This window comes from Dermochelys coriacea, chromosome 3, assembly GCF_009764565.3.
Source record: "Dermochelys coriacea isolate rDerCor1 chromosome 3, rDerCor1.pri.v4, whole genome shotgun sequence".
In the NCBI taxonomy this organism is placed as follows: Eukaryota; Metazoa; Chordata; order Testudines; family Dermochelyidae; genus Dermochelys; species Dermochelys coriacea.
The window spans coordinates 142398702-142424335 of record NC_050070.1 but is presented as its reverse complement, the minus strand read 5'-3'; the positions used below and the strand labels follow the sequence as shown (position 1 = coordinate 142424335).

At 41.5% G+C, this 25634-nt stretch overlaps 2 protein-coding genes and 1 long non-coding RNA gene across 3 annotated transcripts in view; 2 read left to right on the top strand and 1 right to left on the bottom strand.

The window, feature by feature from the left end:
• The window catches only part of CATSPERE (catsper channel auxiliary subunit epsilon), a 93590-nt gene extending 91616 nt beyond the window's left edge, over positions 1-1974 (bottom strand). Inside the window, exon 1 of the mRNA XM_043512261.1 lies at positions 1634-1974. Coding sequence (XP_043368196.1) covers positions 1634-1755 — 122 coding nt within the window. The 5' untranslated portion in view covers positions 1756-1974. The remainder of the gene's footprint in view (positions 1-1633) is intronic.
• A 72-nt stretch (positions 1975-2046) lies between these two features.
• The window catches only part of ADSS2 (adenylosuccinate synthase 2), a 64980-nt gene continuing 41392 nt past the window's right edge, over positions 2047-25634 (top strand). Inside the window, 5 exon segments of the mRNA XM_038394801.2 lie at positions 2047-2094; positions 2096-2476; positions 21467-21569; positions 22947-23015; positions 23698-23748. Of these exon segments, the coding sequence (XP_038250729.2) occupies positions 2062-2094; positions 2096-2476; positions 21467-21569; positions 22947-23015; positions 23698-23748 (637 nt within the window). The 5' untranslated portion in view covers positions 2047-2061.
• On the top strand, positions 10338-15772 carry LOC122459641. Its single transcript, XR_006280461.1, has 3 exons — positions 10338-10575; positions 11568-11572; positions 14360-15772. It is a non-coding gene; the product is annotated as an uncharacterized LOC122459641 (long non-coding RNA).

Sequence of the window (25634 nt, the reverse complement as noted above, 5' to 3'; positions counted from 1 at the left end):
CATAAGGCCTACGCCTCTCACAAAGGTGGAGTTATTATAGCAATGTAGTAGAGCACTTACATAGGTGGGACACAGCTGTCATATAGACACCGACATAATTAGATCAACGTAAGCTGCCTTATGTCAACCTGTGTAGTGTAGACCAGGCCTAAGTACAGGAGTCCTAAAACTTTTTCATACTATGGACAACAGAGTATCTTACCAATTCCTTCCCCTCCAATCTGTGATTACATGGATCACCTCACCTGTTATTCACAATCACACAGCATTTCCATATCAACTGCAGCAGTTGATTACATGGAAGAGTGATTTAATGAAAGTATTTCTGTATTTTCAGCTGTCTTTAATGCAAAATGTGTTTAATCTTTTTTGAAAAAACATAATCAGGCTTCCTACTTTGGCTATTCATTTCAATTTCCCTTATATACATATATATCCTTAGTTAAGAGTCTGTCCTAGGTATTCTTAGTAAAAGTCAGGAACATGTCGTGGGCAATAAACAAAAATTCACAGAAGTGCATGACTCGTCCCTAACTTTTACTAAAAACACCCTGGAGGTGGGGGACATAGAGCGCTGCCAGGACTTGCAGCTGCTCCAACCCCGCTGCTGCTGCTCCTGCAACAGGGGCTGACCACTGCTGTTCCAGCCTCAGAGAGGCTGACCCAGCCCTGGCCGCTACTTCTGTGGGCTGGGGACCCCTGACCTGGCAGAAGGCCGACTGTCAGCTATTCTGGCAGCCCTGGGGCTAGCTGCCAGCCAGCTGTTCTGGGGGCCACTGCTCTGGTAGCCTTGGGGCTGATCACTAGCCAGCTGTTCCAGCGGCCGCTGCTCCATGGCTGCCTACCAGTCAGTTCTTCCAGTGGCCGCTACTCTGGGACTGACAGCTGCTCCAGCCTTGCCCCAGAAGTCATGGACATCTTGCAACGTCCCAGAATCCATGACAGGATCCTATCCTTATTCATGGTCCTTAGTAGAGGCAGTTAGACTTTCCTATTTCCAGTGACCTTTATAGACCGTAAGGATCTTTGCAAGTCAGAGCCCAGAGACCTCAAGAAGCAGCAGACAACAAGAAGGCAAGACTATGTGATCAGACAGCTCTTTGCAGATCATCAGCAAGCTTGATGATAGCAAGTACATGAGTATGCGAACAGAGGAAATCACACCCCGTAGCTCATAATGTAGAGGCGCCTGACCCCAGCATACGATGATCCATCTTGATTCAAGACAAGAGGGAATACATGTGCTACACTATGCCTGTCAGCTGCTTGTCATGGGTCAGCACTTGTTGGCAGCTGTCACCCCATGGGGCTTGGGCTGGGGCACGTTGGCAACTGTCACCCTGTGGGCGGTGTGGCTTAGGCCAGGGTGTGTTGGCAGCTGTCACATGGTGGGCTGCGTGGCTTGTGCTGGGGCGTGTTGGAAGCTGTTCCCCCGTGGGCCGCATGGCGTGGGCTGGGGGCAGGCCAGAAGCAGTCGCCCTGTGGCTCAGGCGCTCTCTGTGCCCACCCTGGGGTTCCTCCCCCACTCAGATCGGGGGGCGGGGACACAACGCTGGAGCTGGGCACCCTGACAGGTGCAGCCCCCTCAGGCCTCCCATCTCATTCTGTTCCCATCCATTTTCCGGCCTCCCACCTCCATAGGCCGCAGCATCCACCCAGACACAGCAGCAGCCCCAGGGCTCGAGCGCCCCATAGCAGCTCCGGAGCTCGCGCCATGGGCCCGCCTAATAACGGCCGCAATGAACCGCCACCCATACGATCACGTGACACCGGACCCGAGGCGGAGGTGCTCAACAGAAACTGCCGGGCGCCTCTCGAAGGGAGAGGAGGAGGAGGAGGAGGAGGCGGCGGCGGCGGCGGCGGCGACAACAGCCCCCGCCGCCGCCGCCGCCGCCGCCGCGCCCGCCCCTAGCACACCGGGTCCCTCCTTCTGGGTCAGCCCCAGGCAACAGCAACAAGGCTTGTTCCGCCTCTCTCACGGGTGCGACCCCAAGGAACTACTCGCCCCATCAAGCATCGCGCAAGCTCCGTGCGGCGCCCTGCGGGGAAGGGTCGTGCTGCATGCCGGGACGCGTAGCTCCTGCCGCGAGGGGGTGGGGGGTTGAGAGAGGCATCAATCTATGCAGATAAGAGGGGCGGGGCTCCAGACCGGGAGCCGGCGGCCGCCACTGGATGTGGCGGCTGCAGTTGCGGTACTTCCCGGCGGGGAGGAGGTGGGGTCTGGGGAGGAGGCGGGGAGCGTGTCCCTGTGCCGCCTCATGTGTACCCTGCCCGGGGAGCAGGAAAGGAGCCTCCGGCGGCGGCAACCATGTCTGAGAATGGCGCCTCAGCTCCCCCCGTCCCCAACGGCGAGTGCGCCGTGCGCCCGCCCGGCAACAAGGTGACCGTGGTGCTGGGGGCCCAGTGGGGCGACGAGGGCAAGGGCAAGCTGGTGGATCTGCTGGCGCAGGACGCGGACATCGTCTGCAGGTGCCAGGTGAGGAACGGCGCCGGGCTCGCCTGGGGGGCCGGCAGGGCGGCCTGGCGCGGCGGCGCCGCCTCCTCTTGCTACACAAGATGTCACCTTGAGCCCGGGTCCCCCTCGCCGCCGCCGAGGCGGGCTGCCCCGCCCTCGGTCCCGCCGCCGGGAGCTGCTCCCCAGCATCCAGCTCCCCTTGGCGGCCCGGCCCCGCCGGCGCCCCTCGCAGGCCGCTCCCTGCCTCGTGCGTCCCGCCCGGCTACTAGCTGTCCCGCCGCCCCTTGGACTTCCCTAGCGCCGGGGTGCCCGCCTCTGCCCTATTGTTAGCGCGGGCCCCCGGCTTTCCTCAGGCACCGGAAGCGGCGCACATGCTAGTCTGAGCCGCGGCAACGCCTCCAGCCTGAAGGCAGGGAAGTGACCCATCCCTCGCAACCTGGGACGCGGGCGAGCAGCTCTTGGGCGCTGCGGGCCCCGCTGTGTGCGCTCGGGGTGGCGCAGAGCAGCCCGCGCTTCATCCATCACCGCTGCTTCCTCGTTTGCTGGGCGGGAGGAGGAGGCAGCACACCCCTGCCGGCCAAGCTCCGGTCTGGGCGAGAAAGGCTTGACACATTGCCGTGGCTAAGCCTTCCTTTGTGCACTCTTCGCTTAGACGGAGGAGGAAGAAGGTGCCTTCTTAGTAGAAGAAGGCTGACGTGCGGAGCGTCATGGAGGGAGGAACAGGCTTGGGATCTGTTTTCACACCCACACTAACTCTGTGCCTTTAAGGTGCTTGAAGATGAAGTGTGGAATATTTCCAGCAACAACTTTACTGAGCCTGGAATTATAATTGGTTAATTGCAGTGCAATGAAATAATCTAGAATTCTCATCTTACCTCCCTGCAGGCCTAAATTTAGTATAAACAAGTTCTACTCCATTTGTTCCTACTGAAAACTAGGAGCCATACAATGTGTGCGTTAGGATGCATTTTCTCTCTTGTCAGCTCATAGTCACTTAAAATATGTTCATCAAGTAAATCAATTACAGATGCTTTTGAATGTTGACAGCTTCCATGATACTGCCATTACATGATGCTATTTTGTCTAGATATTTTTTCCTCCCATTTTCCCACGCTATAAGTAAAAGGAAAACTGGTAGTGGAAGGGGAAAGAGTAAGATTGGCAGCATTTTGCCTACAGTCAACTGCTCCAACTAAAACTGGAAAGAAAGCCCAGAACTTTTTCTTCATCTTTAAGTTAAGAGTTCTGCCTACAGAATTTTAGACAACCTAAATGATTTTTTTTAAAAGATGACTTACCTTTAAAAAAACAAAACAAAAAGCCAACAACAACTTTCAAGTAGATTAGGGCCAAAGTTCAGTCTTTGAATATGTTTTATAAGACAGTGTTTGAAGAACAGAGTGCTCAATACGCTTATTTTGGTAAATGAATATCTTTTGACGTTGCAAACTCTGCAACATTTTACTAGTTGCCGAGAACCATGGTGAAAACTGATCAGCTTGTTATTGTCTGAACAAAGCACATGTGAAAGTTTAATTAAAACTTCAAAACTTGTAGTACAAGTTATCCTTAGGGTTAAAAAGGATTTTTTTTAATCATCCTCTTAGAGGTTTGTGTATTCCTTCTAGTCCTGGCAATGGACAGGTTGAGGTGGGGAAGAGAAGGAAGTTATCCTTCAGCCTTATTTTTTGCTGACTGTTAGCCAAATCAATAGGAATGTAAAAAATGGTGCTGGCAGTCCACAGGAGGGTGGAGGTAGGACTTTAAAAGAAAGATACTTTATCCTACAAAATTTACATTTGTTACCTCCAGGTAACATCAGTTATTCAGTCTGTTTCCATTTCCACCTTTATGCCCCATCCACATTAGGAATTAAACTTTTAGTACCATTTATTTTAGGCTTCATCTACGCAGGACTGTAAACTTAGCACAGCTGTTTAAAACTTAACCACCTCTAACTTGGTTATGGCAAGCCATTTTCTAACACAATGTAGGCTAGTATAAGCCATGGTCTAGGCATGTGTGGCATTCCCTCACTGTCAATCTCAGAGGGAGGCCACACCTTTGATGTCACACCCCTGGAACAACAGTCTCATAAGGGAAATTAACAGTCTCAGGGCTCACTCCCTCTGGTGGGGTAGAGCAGTGAGTGGTCCAGGGGCCCAAGCCCTCAGGCAGTGCACAGCACCAAACAGTCTAAAGCCCAACCAGCTATAGTCTGGGAACCCAGGCCCTTGGACAGGGTAGGGTACCAAACACTGTCTAGGGCCCCAACCTCAGGCAGGGCAGAGCAGTGAATAATCCAGGGACCGTGGCACACAAGCAGGGCATGGTAGCGACAGTCTAGAGCTTCAGACTGGAGCAAGCACTCAACACAATGTAGGGGAGCTCAGGCTAGGATCCTAGCTCAGCAGACAGACTCCCAGAGGCCTCCTGGCCAAAGGTGGGGAGGCTGCCATGGGCCCACCTGATTCCACCATATCCCAGCCCAGGGCCCTGACAGTGGTAGAGTGGTCTGCCACTGGGTCAGCAGGGATCCAGTTGCAGCACACTGAACCAGACTCAAGCAGCAACCCAGCCAGAGGGTAGTCAGCTGTCCCTGGGCTACTACCCTCAGGGTGCACCTGGATCTCTGAGTCATCCTCCATCTCCCCTGGGTACACTGCAAGCAGTAATCCCAGTCACTCCTCAGCATCAGCCACCCCAGTTCAGACAAGTCCTCAAGACAGTAGAAGATTTCAGCAGGCTCTGTTTCTAATATCAGCATGGAAACATCTGCCTCTTGCAGTGGTTTCTCCTTAAATGAGCCCATCTTTTATACTTCCTGTTCCTGTCCCGCCCATCTGCTCCTGGTGCAGTGGGCATGGCTTTCCTGGTTCCGCCCACCAGGGGCATCTGACCCTCCCTTGCTGTCAGTCTCTGGGGAAGGACACTCCTCTTTGCTATACATGATAGATTGCATAAAATATTAAACTGTTTAGAAACCATTGTCTAGAGGGTTTGTAAAGTTGCTATGGCTGATCCAAAATGGCCAAGCAAACTATGTAGTATTATTTGTATAGCAGTAGTGCCTAGGAGCTCCAGTCATTGACTTTAAGGCCAGAAGGGACTGTTGCGAACATCTAGTCTGACCTGCACATTGCAGGCCACAGAACCTCAGCCACCCATGCATGGACCAGGATCTCATTGTACTAAGCACTGTACAAATAGAACAAAAAGATTGTCCAAAAGAGTTCATAATCCAATATAAAGTAGCATAAAATCAGGTCTCTTAACATGGCTTAATTCTTACAGAGGACCAGTTGACAAGACATTGCAAAAACTGTAGGTCAAAATCTAATGAGCTTTTGATGCTTTGTGGTATGTCCACCATGTGACCCACATGCTCTGTAATGATATGTCATACCAATTGGTTATGGTATTAGGATGAGATCTTTAGCTCAGATACGGTTCAACTAGAGCAGTTTTATACTGGTTAGAAACTACCATAGTGACAGGAAAGAAGCAGTAATATTACTACACCAATTCAGCCTATCCTCTATACTGGGGTATCTCAACCCGTGGCTTGGAACCCCAAATTGGGTCGCCAGAATGTTTCAAAGGGTTGCATACCCCAGTCCTCTTTATAACAATCTTTTACATATTAGAAGACTGTTAAAATATTCCACCTCAGGCTTCTCTTCTCTAAACTAAACATGCCCAATACTTTCAACCTTTTCTCACAGGTCAGGTTTTCTAAACCTTTTATCATTTTTGATGCTTTCCTCTGGGCTCTCTCCAGTTTGTTCACATCTTTCTTAAAGTGTGGTGCCCAGAGTACTCCAGCTGAGGCCTTACCATGGCTGAGTAGAGTGGAACAACTATCTCCTACCTCCCATGATTACATATGACAGTCCTGTTTTAAAACAGAATGACATTTGCCTTTTTCTCAATAGCATCACATTGACTTGTATTCACTTTATGATCCACCATAATCACCATATCCTTTTCTGTAGTTCTGCTGCCTAGCCAATTATTTCCCATTTTGTATTTGTGCATTTATTTTTTTTCCTTCCTAAAGTGAGTATTTACATGAACATAAGAGCTTTTTCATACTAGAAAAATTAATCTCTAATTTCAGTCTGTAAATGAAAACATTACTCTGGAAAGGTAAAAAGGAAAAGATGAAAACTGGATTTTTATTTATTAAAAAAACAATGACATTTATAAATCTTTCTAGCACTTGGGGGCAGGGGAATGGATGGATTTATGGATTGAAGACAGCAGCATAGGTAGTGGGTGACATAAACTGTCACTGGAAGTTGAAAAGAGGGAGGAAGTAAAGGGAGCTGTAAACTGTTCTGGGGGTTGGTTTGCTAAAACTTCCGGAAGGTGGGCAGGGCATCCAATGTAGTTTCTTATAAACCTGGCAACAAAAGCAACTTTGCCTCTCCTGGAATTGACACCTCCTCATCAATTATTGGGAGTGAACTACATCCAACCTGATTGTATTGGCCCTGTCAACACTGGTTCTCCACTTGTGAGGTAACTCCCTTCTCTTCATGTATCAGTATAATAATGCCTGCATCTGTAATTTTCACTCTATGCTTCTGAGAAACTCCTTGTTGTTTTTGTGGATATAGACTAACGCAGCTACCCCCTGCTATTGACATTAATGTTAGATGTCCGGTAGTCCATGAGAAATGACCCAATAATGGCTACAAGCAAATACAAGGGGAAATGAATTCCCATTAATACAGTTTTGTTTCCTTTTAGACATAATGTATCCAAATTCCTGAAAATGTCATCCAAGAATGCAAAGAAAAGCGTAACACCTTTCATTAACTTCATTTGACAGTGAAGGTGCTCAGCATATTGTAGGTCAGAGTCTGTGGAGGCCTCGAAACACCTGCTATAATATTTACTTTTCTCTAGATTCTGAAGAAGAGAGAACTAGAACATTAACCTGTACTTCTTAAAACAGAGATGGAATGTTGGACTTCATTGGAATCTTTCTGCTGATAAATCTTCAACCTGCTATTTTGACTCTTGGAGTCTAGAAGTATCCTCTGTTAAATAAGGAAATGTATGGTATTTCCATCCATATATTATGACTTTGTTATTTTAGTCTCTCGTCATCTGCCAAACAATACCTGAAGTCTTATTTCTAATCCTGTTTTTTAAAATAAAGATTAAGAAAAAAAAATCTCTACTAATTTGTCTGCTTTAAACCAGTTGTTAGCTCTCTGCAGCAGCTACTGTATTGTTTGTACAGTGCCTAGCATGATGGGATCTTAATCCCTGACTGGGGCCTTTGCATGCTACTATGAAAAAATATGCATAATAAAGTGATGAATTTCAGTGTTCTTGCTGACATCTAATCTTTATACAACATACACAACACAATGTAAAATTACCTAGTATTTGGAGATCTAAAATGCCTACAAATAACTGGACAGATTTTTGGCTGTATCTCTGAATTTCCTGCCTATTTTGCTTAAGCTTCACACTTCAGTACAACTTTGTACAATGTTTTTAAAAACCTCACTTTTAATCTTGCTGTGCTGACTTTTAAAATGTTATGTACTGCAGTAGTGCATTAGTTACAGTTCACATTAAGGTATGCCCACAGAACACTCTTGTTCTAATACTGTTCTCTGTCTTAAATGAAAGTTGTATGTTAATATCTATTGTGTCAGATGTCTACAGCACTTGGGTAAGGGTTCATCTTACAAATAGAAAAGGAGTACTTGTGGCACCTTAGAGACTAACAAATTTATTAGAGCATAAGCTTTCGTGAGCTACAGCTCACTTCATCGGATGCATTTGGTGGAAAAAACAGAGTAGAGATTTATATACACACACACAGAGAACATGAAACAATGGGTTTATCATACACACTGTAAGGAGAGTGATCACTTAAGATAAGCCATCACCAACAGCAGGGGGGGGAAGGAGGAAAACCTTTCATGGTGACAAGCAGGTAGGCTAATTCCAGCAGTTAACAAGAATATCAGAGGAACAGTGGGGGGTGGGGTGGGAGGGAGAAATACCATGGGGAAATAGTTTTACTTTGTGTAATGACTCATCCATTCCCAGTCTCTATTCAAGCCTAAGTTAATTGTATCCAGTTTGCAAATTAATTCCAATTCAGCAGTCTCTCGTTGGAGTCTGTTTTTGAAGCTTTTTTGTTGAAGTATAGCCACTCTTAGGTCTGTGATCGAGTGACCAGAGAGATTGAAGTGTTCTCCAACTGGTTTTTGAATGTTATAATTTTTGACGTCTGATTTGTGTCCATTCATTCTTTTACGTAGAGACTGTCCAGTTTGGCCAATGTACATGGCAGAGGGGCATTGCTGGCACATGATGGCATATATCACATTGGTAGATGCGCAGGTGAAGGAGCCTCTGATAGTGTGGCTGATGTGATTAGGCCCTATGATGGTATCCCCTGAATAGATATGTGGACAGAGTTGGCAACGGGCTTTGTTGCAAGGATAGGTTCCTGGGTTAGTGGTTCTGTTGTGTGGTGTGTGGTTGCTGGTGAGTATTTGCTTCAGATTGGGGGGCTGTCTGTAAGCAAGGACTGGTCTATCTCCCAAGATCTGAGAGAGCGATGGCTCGTCCTTCAGGATAGGTTGTAGATCCTTGATGATGCGTTGGAGGGGTTTTAGTTGGGGGCTGAAGGTGATGGCTAGTGGCGTTCTGTTGTTTTCTTTGTTGGGCCTGTCCTGTAGTAGGTGACTTCTGGGTACTCTTCTCTACAAGATCTCTATCATGCATTCCTACAACTACAGTACCCACCTGCTGAAGTGAAGAAACAGATTGACAGAGCCAGAAGAGTACCCAGAAGTCACCTACTACAGGACAGGCCCAACAAAGAAAACAACAGAACGCCACTAGCCATCACCTTCAGCCCCCAACTAAAACCTCTCCAACGCATCATCAAGGATCTACAACCTATCCTGAAGGACGACCCATCACTCTCACAGATCTTGGGAGACAGACCAGTCCTTGCTTACAGACAGCCCCCCAATCTGAAGCAAATACTCACCAGCAACCACACACCACACAACAGAACCACTAACCCAGGAACCTATCCTTGCAACAAAGCCCGTTGCCAACTCTGTCCACATATCTATTCAGGGGATACCATCATAGGGCCTAATCACATCAGCCACACTACCAGAGGCTCCTTCACCTGCGCATCTACCAATGTGATATATGCCATCATGTGCCAGCAATGCCCCTCTGCCATGTACATTGGCCAAACTGGACAGTCTCTACGTAAAAGAATGAATGGACACAAATCAGACGTCAAGAATTATAACATTCAAAAACCAGTTGGAGAACACTTCAATCTCTCTGGTCACTCGATCACAGACCTAAGAGTGGCTATCCTTCAACAAAAAAGCTTCAAAAACAGACTCCAAGGAGAGACTGCTGAATTGGAATTAATTTGCAAACTGGATACAATTAACTTAGGCTTGAATAGAGACTGGGAATGGATGAGTCATTACACAAAGTAAAACTATTTCCCCATGGTATTTCTCCCTCCCACCCCACCCCCCACTGTTCCTCTGATATTCTTGTTAACTGCTGGAATTAGCCTACCTGCTTGTCACCATGAAAGGTTTTCCTCCTTCCCCCCCCTGCTGTTGGTGATGGCTTATCTTAAGTGATCACTCTCCTTACAGTGTGTATGATAAACCCATTGTTTCATGTTCTCTGTGTGTGTGTATATAAATCTCTACTCTGTTTTTTCCACCAAATGCATCCGATGAAGTGAGCTGTAGCTCACGAAAGCTTATGCTCTAATAAATTTGTTAGTCTCTAAGGTGCCACAAGTACTCCTTTTCTTTTTGAGAATACAGACTAACACGGCTGCTACTCTGAAATCTTACAAATAGTTCACCTGATTTCATTGGTAATAGTATATTTGACACTAGCCCTAATTTTACCTACATTTAGCTTCATATCTTGGTTTTTAATGCACTAATACACAAGTCACTATCACTAAAATACATTTATGGGATGGAAATGTTTTTGGGTACAGTTGATTTACCATGAAATTATGTCCTCAGTTGTCATTAGCTTATAAAATGCAAAGATTTATGCCAGAGTTATTTCAAGTTGATTGGGTGATCTTAACTGGGCTTTAGAGTATGCACGTTTTGGCTGGGAGCTGAAAAGTTGAACTTTAACTTTAAATTTCAAGACTAATTGGTAAATTATGATCTTAAGGTTTTGTTTTATTTCAGTGAAATATTCTTTCAACCTTAACAATTTTTTTTTCTGAGAATACAGCCTATGATGTAAACAGATTGGTCAAATAGGTTTTATCAGTTAAATTTGTTGGAGACCAACTATTTGCAGAGCTAGAATTAATCTCTGGTAATTATGCTGTAACTCATTTAAATTTCTCTCCAAGTCAAGATTTTTTTGGGGGAGGAAAAAAAGACCATAAAGTAGCCACCCTTTGATTGGTATGTCACTGCAATATAGGGCTGTTTGTCGGATTTGGGAAGAAATAAAGTGGGCAACTGGAATTCCAGGAAACTTTCACCACAAAAAGATGCCATGCTGACAAACAATCTACAGCCATTGATCAGCAAGCTTATATGTTCTCAGCTAACCAGCTTTTTACTTGAATATCAAATACCTCTAATTATCCACTGTTACTGTAACACAGGAGTTCCCAAACTTTTTGCCTGTTTAGCCCCATTTTGAGACTTACTGTTTACTGTGAACCCAGAAAGCAACAAAGCAACATAGCAATCAAGGAATCTAATGAATTTACATGTTAAGTACATTATTTAATGCTCTATGAAGTGCTACGTGGGTTTGTGTGTTGCAACACAGCTTCTCAAAGTCCAGCGTCATGGTAGAAATCGCACATCTAATCTCTGATGTGATGTCAACAGCAGATTGATATCAAGACTCAATGGATACAAGTGTGCTGACTTCAGCTTCACACAAATATATTTGCTTGCAAATGGCACCATCAGTTTCAATGTATGAGCTGAGAATGCAGGACATTCATTCTTGACAGTGAACCAGAACTCTGAGAGGTAACATTGGGCATATGTTCCTTGCAAGAATCTATCTCAGGAACTTTCGATAAGCTGTTCAGTTTCAGTTGCTGGCAAATCCATGACATCAGGCTTTCTTTGAAAGGGATTTTGCACCCAGTCATAGTTTGTCATGTCAAAGATGGAGAAAAAGGATGCAAACTGTTCTCCTAGGTGGCTGAATAATTTCTTTGTCAGCCAGGAACTTGCAATACTGCGGGAAGGATTCATCGTTTCTCCAATAGATTATACTTTCAGAAAACAGTTTTCTTCGTGAATTCTGTGATTTGATCACTCAGCTGAAGTATGTGTGTCTTTTCCTTGCAGACCTGTATTCAGTTCATTCAGTTTCCCAAATATATCTGACCTAGACAAGAAGGCGTATCTTCATTTGGTCATATAGAAAATTAACTAATTCACTCTCTTTGCAGTCCGTTGCATAGGCACTTAGCTCCTCTTTCAGTTCAAAATATAGTCGCAGTACTTTTCCTCTTGAGCCAACAAGCTTCAGTGTGGAACAAGAAGACATCCTGATCAACACACCCCACCCCCAATCTTCAGTTTTGCAAACAGATGTGCCTGAAAAGGCTGAGTCTTAATGTAGTTCACAATAGACGACCTGCTGACCTAGCTCTGGACTCAGATTTTTACATGACAGTTATTCTCTCTGGATCATGCAGTGCATCCACATAGCAGACAAGGCATGCAGTCCTTTACCTTTCTTTACCAAGGCATGCAGTCTTGCTTTGTGGCCTGCCATAGGTGGAGCTCACATCTATGCAAAAACCCACCATGTGATCACATGGAATATTTTTGTTTTGCAAGTAGCACATCGAACATTCCTTGTGATGTCTCACTCCCAGGAGGAGGGAGACAGAACAGAATATCTGTGAGAACTGCATTCTCCCATGTGTATTTCACAAAAACCAAGAAATATGCATCACAATCCTCAATGGTCACATCAGCTTGAAAAGCAAAAGCATCTCCCCCCCCCCCCCCCCCATGCGCCATCAGTGTTTTCCTGATCTGCTGCAATTGTCTCCATCCTTCACTGTGCTGATGGAGAATGGTACAGCTTTGAGTTTGATTTTGCCAGCTGCAATTGATACGGTGAAGATAACAACATAAAAGAAAACAAGGCAAAGTGACTCTCCAATTTGGTGAGGCTTCTTGACCTGTGCAGTACAGTAACTCAGCTCAAATAAGGCCTTTTGAGTGTGGTCAGACGGTTATGGCTCTTCTTTCCGGTGCTGGAAAATCACCTTGTTTTTTCTCTGTTACTTGTGAAGAGTTTCCAAGAGTTTAAGTCTTCATGCTTTCGCTAGATAACACCATGTGCCATAGCAGACATTTTAGCCTTTCTTTGTTCTTGACAAAAACACCAGTGACCCCATAGTCAAAGAAAGCCTCCTCATATTTCTGAATATGTTTCTTGCACTCTTGTTTTTCATTCATAACTGCATTGCTAGCCTCACTGCTGGAGGCTGAAGCAGGTACACTGTATAAAAATGAGTTCATTGTGCCTCTTATTACAAATTCACTATTAAGCAAATAAGGCCGGTGTGTCGTTCCCCTGGTGTTATCTGCTAGGTCAATAAAAACATTAAACTTCTTATAGTTCGGGTAGTTTTTATTTTGACATCAGTGCCTGGCAATTAGCTATCCTGAACTGTAATGTTGCCGAAGAGTAGCTTTTATGACTGTAAAGGTCCAGACGTTTCTGCCCCTCAATATATGGGGTGGGGTTTTTGGTATGTTCCCTGCCCCTTTCACTGACTGCATCCCTAAACAGAGAATTTGATGCATGGTGAGAAAACAAAAATTTAAAATCCTGGGATTGGACGTAGTATTGTTTGTTAGCCCACTTGCATGGGGATGGAGAGGGCATTGCTGGAGTTTGCCAGGTGGTCTTGGCTGGATCAAGAAGGGCTTCATTAATTGACAGTGCCACCTGTATTGAAGCAGAAGTGTGCAGTATGTCCAGGAGCTTGTGATCAGATTCCTTGACTTCTTCCAGGGGAATTTGCAGAGTATCAGCAACCTGCTTCATCAGGTCTTGGAATTATTGAATGTCATTAACTGGTGGTGGTATTACTGCCTTGGCAGGTGGTGCTGTGAGATAAGTACTTTTTTCCTTAATATTTTTGTAACACAGATTCATTCAGAATTTCAGAAAAAATAGCTAAAGCCGCAGTTACATACTCAATTTGTTTGTATTAATAGTTCTAGAATTATTGATTTAAAAACTTATATTTCAGGCAAGAAAGTCAGTGAAGGAATCCCTCAAGTCGGTGAATAATGAGGATGAAGGCTAGCCACATGGTGCAGTTTGATTAAACATTGAAATCATTTGTGTTCAAAATAATTTACCATTCATGCCATGTTAGGAACAATTTCCAGTAAATGTGAATACATTGAAAAATTAGACCCCTCTTTCAGACTTTGTCCAGTCTTTCATAAGTAACACTCTCTCCAAAGCTGCTATCTTAATCATTTCATTGTACCATTCTTGTGTTTTGTGGAAAAATATCCCTTTTCAACACTGAGGAATCAGATCTTGGCCAATAGGAGCTGCTAGTCTAAATTGTTGAACTTTAGGGTTTGCTTCTAATAAAAAATAAGTTAGCTGATAGTAGAATGGTCAAGTTGCAAATTTTAATTCTGGAGGGCATGAACCTTTCAAAGTTTTCTGCTCAAAGGGTGTTCCTGTAGCATGTTTATCAAATAGCCCCCTGATGTTCAACACCTCCAGCTTGCACTGCTATCTCTTATATCCCCTCTGTGCAGTCTGTAAATAATTCTGTACACATTTGCCATGTAGTATATTTTTCGGAAGAGATTCTGGGACTGTCAGTAGTAGATAAAGTCCAATATATCTCAGTAGAAGAAATCTTGTGAGTTCTCGCTGTATGTGCCCAGAGTGGGGAGCTAGTCTAAAATCCCTATCACTATAATGCTATCTTTAGGAAAAAGATCATAAAATAGGGAAAAGACTAGTTGTTCCAAAAACTTTTGGATCTGCTTTTGGGGAATTTTCTGTTAGAACAGCATGATTTTAATACTGATGTTTCATAAGGAATCACTTAAAGGGGGAAGTTTCTAGAAACTGAATAGCACTAACTAAACTGATAGTATACTGTATTATGAATACCATGGTCTTCTTTCTGGCAATATTTTTGTTTGTCTAAATATTGGTATGCCTCTTATTAGACATTCATGTACTTAACTGCTCTGCTTGTTGAATAACTTGGATATTTCAGGATTATCAGCTAGTGATCAGGGATCATACTATGTTTCATGTAGTTATCTAAGCACACTGCAGTTGTTGAGTTGAAATAACATTTATCTTCAGTATTGACCATCCTGCAACTACGATCTCTGATTAAAGGATTGTAGATGGAGTAACTAATTAATAACTAAGGCCTGTAGACTAGTGATTACATTGTGCCTATGCTTTGTGTAAAATGGAATTCCATCAATATTGTAATTTAATTTAAGACTGTTCTAAAAGAGTACTATGATCTGATAGCTTCAGATATCATCTTTAGGGTAAAAAAAATCATTGCAGTATCTTAGTAGTTATTTAAATATTATTTGTCCATTAAATTCTTCAGAGGACATCACAAAATTAAAACCATGTATCAAATCATATTTCCAGCTGCCATAAATGATATCCTTTAATGAGCAGTCCACCCCAATATGAAGAAAAAACACTATATCCATCAAGTTAACTGAGCTATGTGTGTGTTTTTATGTATACATAATATGTATATATTTAGAGCTTGAGTAGCCAGGGCTTGAAAAATCCACTTGCAAGATGATTAGAAAACTTTCTTGGCTGATTGCCATCTTCTTCAGCATCTAAACTTTTAACAACAGTTCTAGCGCTTATGGTTGTAAAAGTAATTTATCAATAGAGGTTAAGGTGATAAGTGCTCTTCCAAACTTGACAGAGGGCTCCACTGCCTTCATTGCTGCAGGCAGAGTGCAAATGACCAGGATTCTTGTCAGTTTCCACTGCCATGTTTCATATGGTTGTTTCCAGCAGTAAAACTAACAAGGATCTTGGTCAGTTTTATTCTGGTATCACTTTTGGAAGCTATGAGCAACAGCAGAAGCAGGCATTGCAACTGTTCTCTCGGAAGAGAGGATTAAAGGCTGGAAGGAAGAATTCAGACAGAAAAATATGAATGATAATTGAGAGTTGTTTAGGAACACTTTACTAGATGCTCAAAAAGCCACAATCAAAGAAGAAGGCTGTCTTGATTTAAAGAACAAACTGACTTTGGTTTAGAGGGGAAGTGAAGGCAGCTTTTTATTTATTTTTTTTTTAAATAAGGGGTTTTTTTGTTCCCAACAGTGGTATTAGTCCATTGCAAGAAATAGTAGAATTATCAATAATAAGGTAGAAGCATTCAATAAATATTTCTGTTCTGTATTTGGAGAAAAACATGATGTAGCCATATCAGATGATAACACTCCATTCCAATACTATCTCAGGAGGACGTTAAACAGCAGCTACTAAAGTTAGGCATTTTAAAATAATCAGATCCAGATAACTTGCATCCAAGAGTTTTAAAACAGCTGTCTGAGGACCTCGCTGGACTGGTTATGTGAATTTTCAATAAATGTTAAAACACCAGGGAGGTTCCAGAAGATTCGAAGAAAGCTAATGTTGTGCTAATATTTGAAAAGGGCAAATAGGATGACCTAGGTAATTATAGTCATGTCAGCCTGACCCCTGTCTTGGGCAAGATGATGGAATGGCTGATACGGGACTTGATTAATAAAGAATTAAAGGACAGTAATATAATGCCAGTCAGCACAGGTTTATGGAAAATAGATCCTCACTAACTTGATTTTTTTTTATTTTTTTAATAAGCTTACAAGTTTGGTTGATAAAGGTAATAGTGTTGATGTAATGCACTAAGATTTCTATAAGGCATTTGGCTTGGTACCACATGACATTTTGATTTAAAAACCGAGAAAGATGCAGAATGAACATGGCACACATTAAATGAATTAAAAGCTGGCTGATGGATCTCAAAATGTAACTGTAAATGGGGAAATCATAGTAGAATGGGTGTGTTCAGGTGGGGTTCCACAGGGATCAGTTCTTGGCCCTACACTATAACACATTTTTATCAATGACCAGGAAGAAAACAAAATCACCACTGATACAGTTTGCCGATGACCCAAAAATTGGGAGAGTGCTAAATAATGAAGAGGACAGGCTACCAATACAGAGCAATCTGGATTACATGGTAAACTGGGAGAAAGCAAGAAATATGTATTTTTAATATGACTAAATGTATACATCTGGGAACAAGGAATGTAGGCCATACTTATAGGATGGGGGCCTCTCTCCTGGGAAGCTCTGACTTTGAAAAAGATTTGGGGGTGATGGAGAATAATCAGCATTGCACTAGGAGCTGTGATCCTTGGATGCATAAACAGAGGAATCTTGGGTAGGAGTAGAGAGGTTATTTTGCCTCTATATTTGGAACTGGTGTGACCGCTGTTAGAATATGGTGTCCAATTCTGGTGTCAACGTTCTTTATGATTTGTGAATAAATTGGAGAGCGTTCAGAGAAGAGCCACAAGAATGATTTAAAGGATTAGAAATATGCCTGTATATAGTGACAGATTCAAGGAGCTCAATTCTTTTTAGCTTAACAAAGAGAAAGTTAAGAGGTGACTTGAAACAATTTACCAAGAGTTGTGGTGGAGTCAAGATTTTAAATTTTTTTTTTTTAAATCTTGACCGTATTTTTTTCTAAAAGATACGTTGTAGGTAGGAATTATTTTTGGGAAATTTCTTTGGCCTGTGTTATACAACAGGTCAGACTAGATTATCACAATGGTTACTTCTGTCATCAGCATTTGCGGGGGAGGGGAAGGGGAAGGAGTAATGCTGGAAGGACAGCAGTGGAACAGAATATCAAAAATGCCCCTGCGTGCAACAGCCAGAAAGGAGAAGGAGAGGTAAGTTACAAGGGGGAAGCCAGATCCCAAATTTAGGATTCAAGACATTTTACAAGAGGAAAAAAGGAATACCTTATTTACTTTTCCCTGTCCAATTCCTCTTCTGCAATGATGACAGGCTCAATAACAAAAAATAAATAAAATTTAAATAAAAAATGTTGCTTACTAAGGGACTTTAGCAGCATCCATAAATATCATCTTCAGTAATCTGAATAATTGCAAAGAAACAAAATCACAACTAGTACTGCATACTCTTTCAAATAAGTCAAATATCTAATACAATGGAATATCGGGAAAGTTTCTCTTGTCCACACAGATTCCTTGTCTCAGCTAAGGGGAAATCACTCTAACCACTTTTTTGTCAGAAGTATTGTCAGAACGTGTAGCACAATATATTAAATTACATGCCTGTTTAAAATTTGTGTATAATAACATGCACCTTTTTTGGGTGATGCTTAAACTCATTATCAATGACTAACTATCAGCTTTTGAAATGTTAATAGGCTGCCATTAAAGTCTTATTAAAAAAAACAAACAGTTGGCCCATTCCAAATTGGCATAATGTTATCAAGCAAAAAACTCCACAGGTTTAGAAGTAGTTTCTGGACTCTTACTACTTTGGTTAACAGGGACTAAAGATTTTGGGGCAGCAATCCACAACCACTAAAATAATCACAGAAATATAGGGCTGGAAGGAACCTCAAGGTCATTTAGTCCAGCCCCCTGTGCACCATCCCTGATTGGTGTTTGTGTAACTTGTTCTTAAAAACCTCCAATTGTGGGTATTCCACAACCTCCTTTGGAAATCTATTCCAGTACTTAACTACCCTTATAGCTAGAAAGTTTTTCCTAATATCTAACCTAAGTCTCCCTTGCTACAGATTAAGCCCTTACTACTTGTCCTACCTTCAGTGAACATGGAGAACAGTTGATCATCATCCTTTTTATAACCACCTTTTACACATTTGAAGATGGTTACCAGGTCCACCCAGCCTTTCCTAGTTGTTTTTTCATTCCAGTTTTTTTTTTAATCAATTAAAATAAGCACTTAGAGCAAGGTAAATTTAAGAGAGTCATTAACTGAACTGGGAGAGGTTTGCACAAAAAGATAAGCCGGAAGGAATTTAATTCAAGTATGTAAAAAAAGCAAAACCACAGGTAAAATTGTCCTTTAATCAAGTTCCATATTCTAGTTAAAGAAGTGTAATGAGAAAAGAAAGTAAGTTTATCATTAATAGTCTTGGTAAAGTAAAATTTGTTGGTTTGGCCTTTTTCCTTTTGTCATGAAGCATAAGGCAGCTTGAAATAATTTTGCTTTTGAAAAAAGGGTGTTTGGGGCTCTAAACTCAGAAGTATTACCAATATAAATTTTAGTCTTTCATGTTTCTGCTGAGGTCTTGTAAAATCAAAATAACTAATTTGGGATCGGTGTGTATGGTTTTATTTATCTTTTAAGAAGCAGCTGTGTTGATTCTTCTTTATACATGAGAAGTACTATAAAATGCTTCCAGGTCATCTTATAAAAGAGGGTAACTGTTAAAATATTAAATTTCATTACACAGAAACAGGTAGAAGTGCAAAATATTCTGGGTCTCACCTATTAAATTTTGTAGTTGCTTTACAAAACTGCAATATATGTAGCATCCACTACATTTCTGTTAGATTAGAACAATTTGAAGTGTTTCTATTCTACAGATTTACTTTGGAAAAAATGCAATCATAGTGTTCAAAGTCGTGTCTCAAAGATATCCATGTAAAATGTGCTCCATTTTTGAATGGTTGAAAAGTTGATAGTTAAAATTTCAAAGTTAGTAAAAATCTTTTCTTTTAGTTGTTGTTTGTAGGGCAGTTAAGTGTATTTATCTAGTTTACATTTAAATGAGAATACAATATAAACAAAAGTAACTTATTTAAAATTTGTCAGGTTTCACCTGCATTGTAGTTGTAATGCAATACCAAAAATGTTGTGTTTTTTAAAGGAACTGCTTAATTTGACTAGCTCCTCAATAAGCCAAAGTATATTCCCAGAAAAACAGTAGACAAGACCTGAATTTGTAATGCAAAAAGCAAGGGTGGGGGAAGCTTCTGAAGAACAGAAAAACTGATGCAGGATTTATATATCTTTTAAAATGCCCTTGTTTGTTTTTTCCTGTTTTATGAGTTATTTGATGCGCTATATTGCATATCTGCCAAAATGGTAGAGAAAGATGTAAATTTCAACCTAGAAAGACAGCAGGCCTAGCATTTTATAAAAATCTCTTTATAAAATATAATTATTGGGTCAGTTAAAACAACTATTCAGATACTTTGTGAAATTTAAAAATAGAATAAATGAGTTGATAACTTCTTAATAAACACACTCTAGTAAGAGTGTCTTTGCTCTTAAATGTGTTCTGCCCATTTATAGCCGTGTAAAATTATTCCAGCGTATATAGGGTCAAGTACAGATGCAAACTAAATAAAAAATTGCTGAAGATTTTGGCCAAAATCTTGCTGATTTAAAGGTAAATCTGCATTGACTCTTTATTCCCATATCTGGCACAAAATGCAAGTGTACATTCAACCTAGAAAATTTGGCTGGTTAGGATTTATCCTAGTGCCATATTATCAAGGATTTCCAATGAATAGCTTTTAAGCAAATTATTTGGGATTTGTTGCATCACACATTAAGGTGGATAAGCTTGCAGTATTCATTGGAAACACAAAGATTTATTTGTTTGGATTTTTTAAAGTTTCAAATGACTAATTTTGTGGCCTGAATACTCCCTAATGTAGCTAATTTGTTTCAGTTTTCTATATGAATGAAAGAAATAAGATGCATGACGCAAATCTCTATGGGATTAAAGGGTAAAATGCTGCCAAGCAAAATGTAGCCATTCAGCATAATTTGTGGTGCTGAATGTATCCAAAACTGCTTTAAGACTCAGACTTCCCTTTTGATTTTCTAGCAATATTTCGCAATTAGTAAATCCTTTTAATGCTGTAGTAGAAAGAGCCAAGACTATCATATACCAATACATTCTATGTAAATGGGCCTTCTCTTCCTCAGGAAGATCATGTTTTGGTTTGTCATAGATCCCTACCCCTTAACAGCTCCGTTCTCTTCACCTTGAAAGGCAGGATGTCCCTTCTGGCTGAGGAAATAGGCTTGGCTAATTTATGCATACTAAGCATTGGTCAGAAAAATATGCACGGGACAGAGCTCAGAATACAAATTGTGAGCACTCACGTTAGATTGCTGGACTGGTCCACCTTGAGGATTTTAAGAAAACTTGAGATATAACTGTGCCAAAGATGATTTTGTAGCCTCATCTCCATTCATATTGCAGTTTCAAAGACTTAACTAAGTGTCCACAGCAACGTGCATATGTGTTTATAGTATTGGGGGTAGCCGTGTTAGTCTGTATTCACAAAAACAACAAGGAGTCCGGTGGCACTTTAAAGACTAACAGATTTATTTGAGCATAAGCTTTCGTGGGTAAAAACCCCACTTCTTCAGATTCATGGAGTGAAAATTATATGCGTTTATAGTAGAAATTTTGGATTCAACAGAGCTATTTATGACTTCAAAGTTGCAAAGAACAGTTGTGTATTATCACTAATTCTAGAATACTTGTGCTTCTACCATGGAAATGGTGACCTACCCTTTAGACTATACCTTTATAAATCTGATCCAAAAGCTTTTTGGATAATTGGAGGGGGAGGGGGGACGAACATGTTTGTTTGTTTGTTTGTTTTTTTTTGTTTTTTTTAAAGTATAATCATGTAAGTGTCAAAAACAGGTGTAGAAAAAGAACAGCCGTTGAAATTGTCAAGTCAATCACGATGATTCACTTGGACTCCCTCCTATTTATAATAGACACATGGGAGCTGCAAATTTGGGAGGGGAACCAAGTTAGCCCAGACTCCAGTTCTCCATACTTTTTGTTGATCTTCAATTATAATGAAAGCAATAAATCAATGTCTGATTTTGCAGGGAGGCAACAATGCTGGGCATACTGTTGTGGTAGATTCCGTGGAATATGATTTTCATCTCTTACCCAGTGGGATCATCAATCCAAAAGTCATTGCATTCATTGGTAAGTATGGCATTTTCCAAAACTGCAATTTTAACACCAATACAAGTCCAGACTTTTGGAGTTCTATTCTTGAAATCATCAACATCCACTACAGCTCTGAGCATAGTAAGTCAGGAACTTCCTACTCCTGCTCAACTCTTTTCTCTCCTTACTCAGAAGGACTTGGGCCCTGGGCCAAGAGAGTCTTTGCAGCCTCACTGCATTGTCCTCACTCAGTTTTGAAATTTGGACTCTGGTCACTTTTCTCATTTGCTTTATTGCTGTTGCTTTATGCTCAAATAAGTTTTGTTAGTCTCTAAGGTGCCACAAGTCCTCCTTTTTCTTTTTCCTACCACTGTAACCTTTCTCTGCTCTTCTCTCTCCTTTCTTTACCACCTTTCCAGTTTCTCTATCTCTTTACCTACTTCCAGAATCCCTTTCCACCATTTCTTTCTCCCACTTCAACCTCAGTGAGTGACCACCAAAAAACCCCCTCAATGGTTATAAGTAATGATACGTTTTTCCCTCTCTTCATGGATCGAGGGGCCGTGAGTACAGGGCCACCAGGTCCCAAAAGAGGAACTTGCTACCATATGATCCTTTCAGATGTCCTTCTGCCCCAGGGCCACTAGTGACTTGTGTGTGTATATAGTGACTAGTCCCTTGATCTTTCAAGAGAGTATTACTGTGCTGAAGGCATTCTGTGTTTAAGAACAACTTCACATCTACTGAGCTTGGCATGACCCTAAGATTGTTCACTTTTTGTGCAGGGAAAGCCGTTCCATAACTATATACTTCAGCACTCCTTAGTGACTGTTGCAGTTATGTACTATTTGCCTTTTTAGGGAACAGGTAAGTGCAGTGATCCAAATTGCCGATAGGAAAGAATGACTATGAGCAACCTCAATTCATTGATTGATACAGCATTGGCTTTGTTTTTGCATCACAGGGTGAGAGTAAAATATGAGAATATCAATATCTCTAGTGAAAATAGAAATAAAAAAGGCTTGTAAAACCAAAAGAATATTTTAAAAATAGCTTGTATTGCCCTAGGAAAAGTAAGTCTATGCAACTAATTAATTTTTGGAGGTGTTGAAGGAGAAATACCACTGTGCGACAGACAGGAATGCAGTTATTTTTCATCCTGATATAAGAATGTTAAATTTCAAATTTAGAGGAGTTTAGTGCATGCAGCTAGGGACCCATGTACTTTAGCTGTAGGTCAGGGAATTTCTTATACCTTAAATTCCTAAGGATGAAAGTAGTATAATGGAACAGTTTTTGAAATGTATGTCTTAAAGTATTCTTTATGCAGAAAAATGAATAATGGATTTGTAAGAAACTAGTTTTTCATGTCTGGTGTCATACATTAAACTCTGTATTCCTGATTTCCTTCAGGAAATGGTGTGGTGGTTCACTTGCCAGGACTGTTTGAAGAAGCAGAGAAAAATGTAAAAAAAGGAAAAGGTGAGAACAACCTTTTAAGGTATTATTTTAAAAGGGGGCATAGATGCTTTCTCATAGGGATCTAGCCAGCAGTGCTACCCCTAGCCTAGAGGCCATGAGAAACAAGATGGCATGTCCTACAGGAGCTCTTCTTGCTCACTTCTGGCAGCAATCCTGCAAGGACTCTCAGAGCTCTGTTAGTCCCTGCAGCTCCCATCAGGAGTCTCCTTAGAGTCTCCTAGAAAGATGCATTTATTAAGTGTCCAATAATGGATTTAAGGCAAATGATAGGAATGCCAGATACATTTTCTGTCAGGTTACTGTTTATCCAACTTCTGTAGCCATTTTTAAAGAAAATGGTCTTGAAAGAAACCCAGAAGGAATAAAATTCTAACATTGGTAACAGAACAGCTGAGCTTGTTTTAGCAACAGTGAGAAACTTGAAAAATTTCCCTAGTGTATGTAGAATGCCTAGAAGTTTCAACTTCTGATAAGCAGCCTGCATTTCCTGGCTTTGTAGGTTCAAGTCAGACCTTAACAATTGGAAATTGTGTTTGCTTTTTCTGGTGACTCAGTTTGGTGCTTCTTTTAAATGGCTTCCATTTTCAAATCTATAATTAGTCTTTAAAAGTTTTGCTTATTCCATCATGAAAATAAGTGATATACAAAACATAATTTAAACTTTTTTTCATTTGTTTTTAAGGACTAGAAGGCTGGGAAAAACGATTAATCATTTCTGACAGAGCTCATATTGGTAAGATGCCATACTGTATCTATTTTTATTGATCTCCATAAGAATTTCCTCAGACTTTTCAAATAAACTGAATAGCTGACAATTTTATTTTATCTATAATTTATCATTATTGCAGTGGCCAAAGGTTCCAGTTAGGGATCAGGCTCGATTATGTTAGGCACTATAACTTCTTTAATATTTACTTTTTTTATTTTTAAAAATGTGGAACCACTCTAGACTCAAACATTTTAGTTTGACTCATTAAGCTGATTCCAAATGCATGTCATGTTTTTTTCAGAAAGCATTTCAAAAGTTATTTGAATGTTTGAAGGCTTCATTGCCCATTTCAATATAGAATTTGTGCTCTCCTCTTCATAGGAAGCTTTGCCTTATATTTTGCTTCTCTCTGGGATCACATGGGCTTTTGGAGAATACCAATTAAACAGTGACTTCAAGTTATAACCCTTTGAACACAGACCTTGTAGTAAAATCAGATTTAGAGTGTCCCTGTAATAAAATCAGATTTGAAGTGAGAGGCCCTCCCAATCATCCAAAAATGCTTTTTATGCCGGAGGCCTTTTAATTACTGACTTCTCTGACGATTTGTTCCTTCTACAGCATGTGGGTGATCTTCACCTGTCTAGAGGCTAAATCTATACAATAGTGTTTAATGAATGTATGCAGAGACCTCTATAGGTCTGTCTACACTGGGAATTTGACCAAGTGTTGATACTCAGCAACAATGGGGTCTCTCTGGAGAAGAACTGACAAATTTTGATAATGTAAAAGAAAATGTGATTGAGATCTAGACACTGTATACACAGGGAACTTGACTGACATAGCTACTGCAGAATGAGGTATTCCACAACAGCAACTCTGGAATAGCTTCCTGTGTAAACAGTAGTCTAGATCAGTGGTTCCCAAACTTGTTCCACCGCTTGTGCGGTGAAAGACCTGGGCCGGTTTATTTACCTCCCGCGTCCGCAGGTTCGGCCGATCGCAGCTCCCGGTGGCTGCGGTTCGCTGCTCCAGACCAATGGGAGCTGCTGGAAGCGGCGGCCAGTACATGCTTGGGCCCACGCTGCTTCCAGCAGCTCCCATTGGCCTGGAACAGCGAACCGCAGCCAATGGGAGCCGCGATTGGCCGAACCTGTGGACGCGGCAGGTAAACAAACTGGCCCAGCCCGGCAGGGGCTTTCTCCGCACAAGCGGCAGAACAAGTTTGGGAACCACTGGTCTAGATAAAAAGTGACTTTAGTCCAGTATAATTATACTGCTCACAAAGCAGAGTAATTGTTCTGGAATGAATAAAATCACTTTTATTCCAGAATAATGTCTATATGGGGAGTTATTCTGGAACAGCTATGCCAGTTAACTTCCCCTGTGTAGACGAGATCCTAGTTCAGAAGGACCAGTTGCTGACTACCATTATCAGTAATTGGTCTGCTTAGTGTGGATGTTTTGAACTTTTCTGAATGGAAACAGCCTCGAGGTTTGCTTGCATAGTAGGCTTGCCTCATGAACATTGATACATGGCCTCTGAGTTGTCCTGCTAGCCTGTAACTGGATATGAGACTAGTCATATTCCATGGCTGTCCTGGAGACATAAGGCCCTGTTGAGTTAGTGTTTATTAAAAAAACAAACATCAAGCTAGATGAACTTTTCTATGAGTTTTAGTTGACTTCAGGTAAAAGTTTATGCCCAGCTTGCAGGAAAGGGATTTGCACAGTATGGATAGTTAAAATGTCGACAGGAGGTTTTGGATTGTTCTTTAATAGGTATCTTTTCACCCATTGACCAGCCTTCCGGCTCTTGTTTCCCTCCACCCATGTTCTGCGTATTGTAATTTAAAATATTATAATGCCTTAATGTGGTATAAGCAGTTTAACCAATCTAAATAATTTTC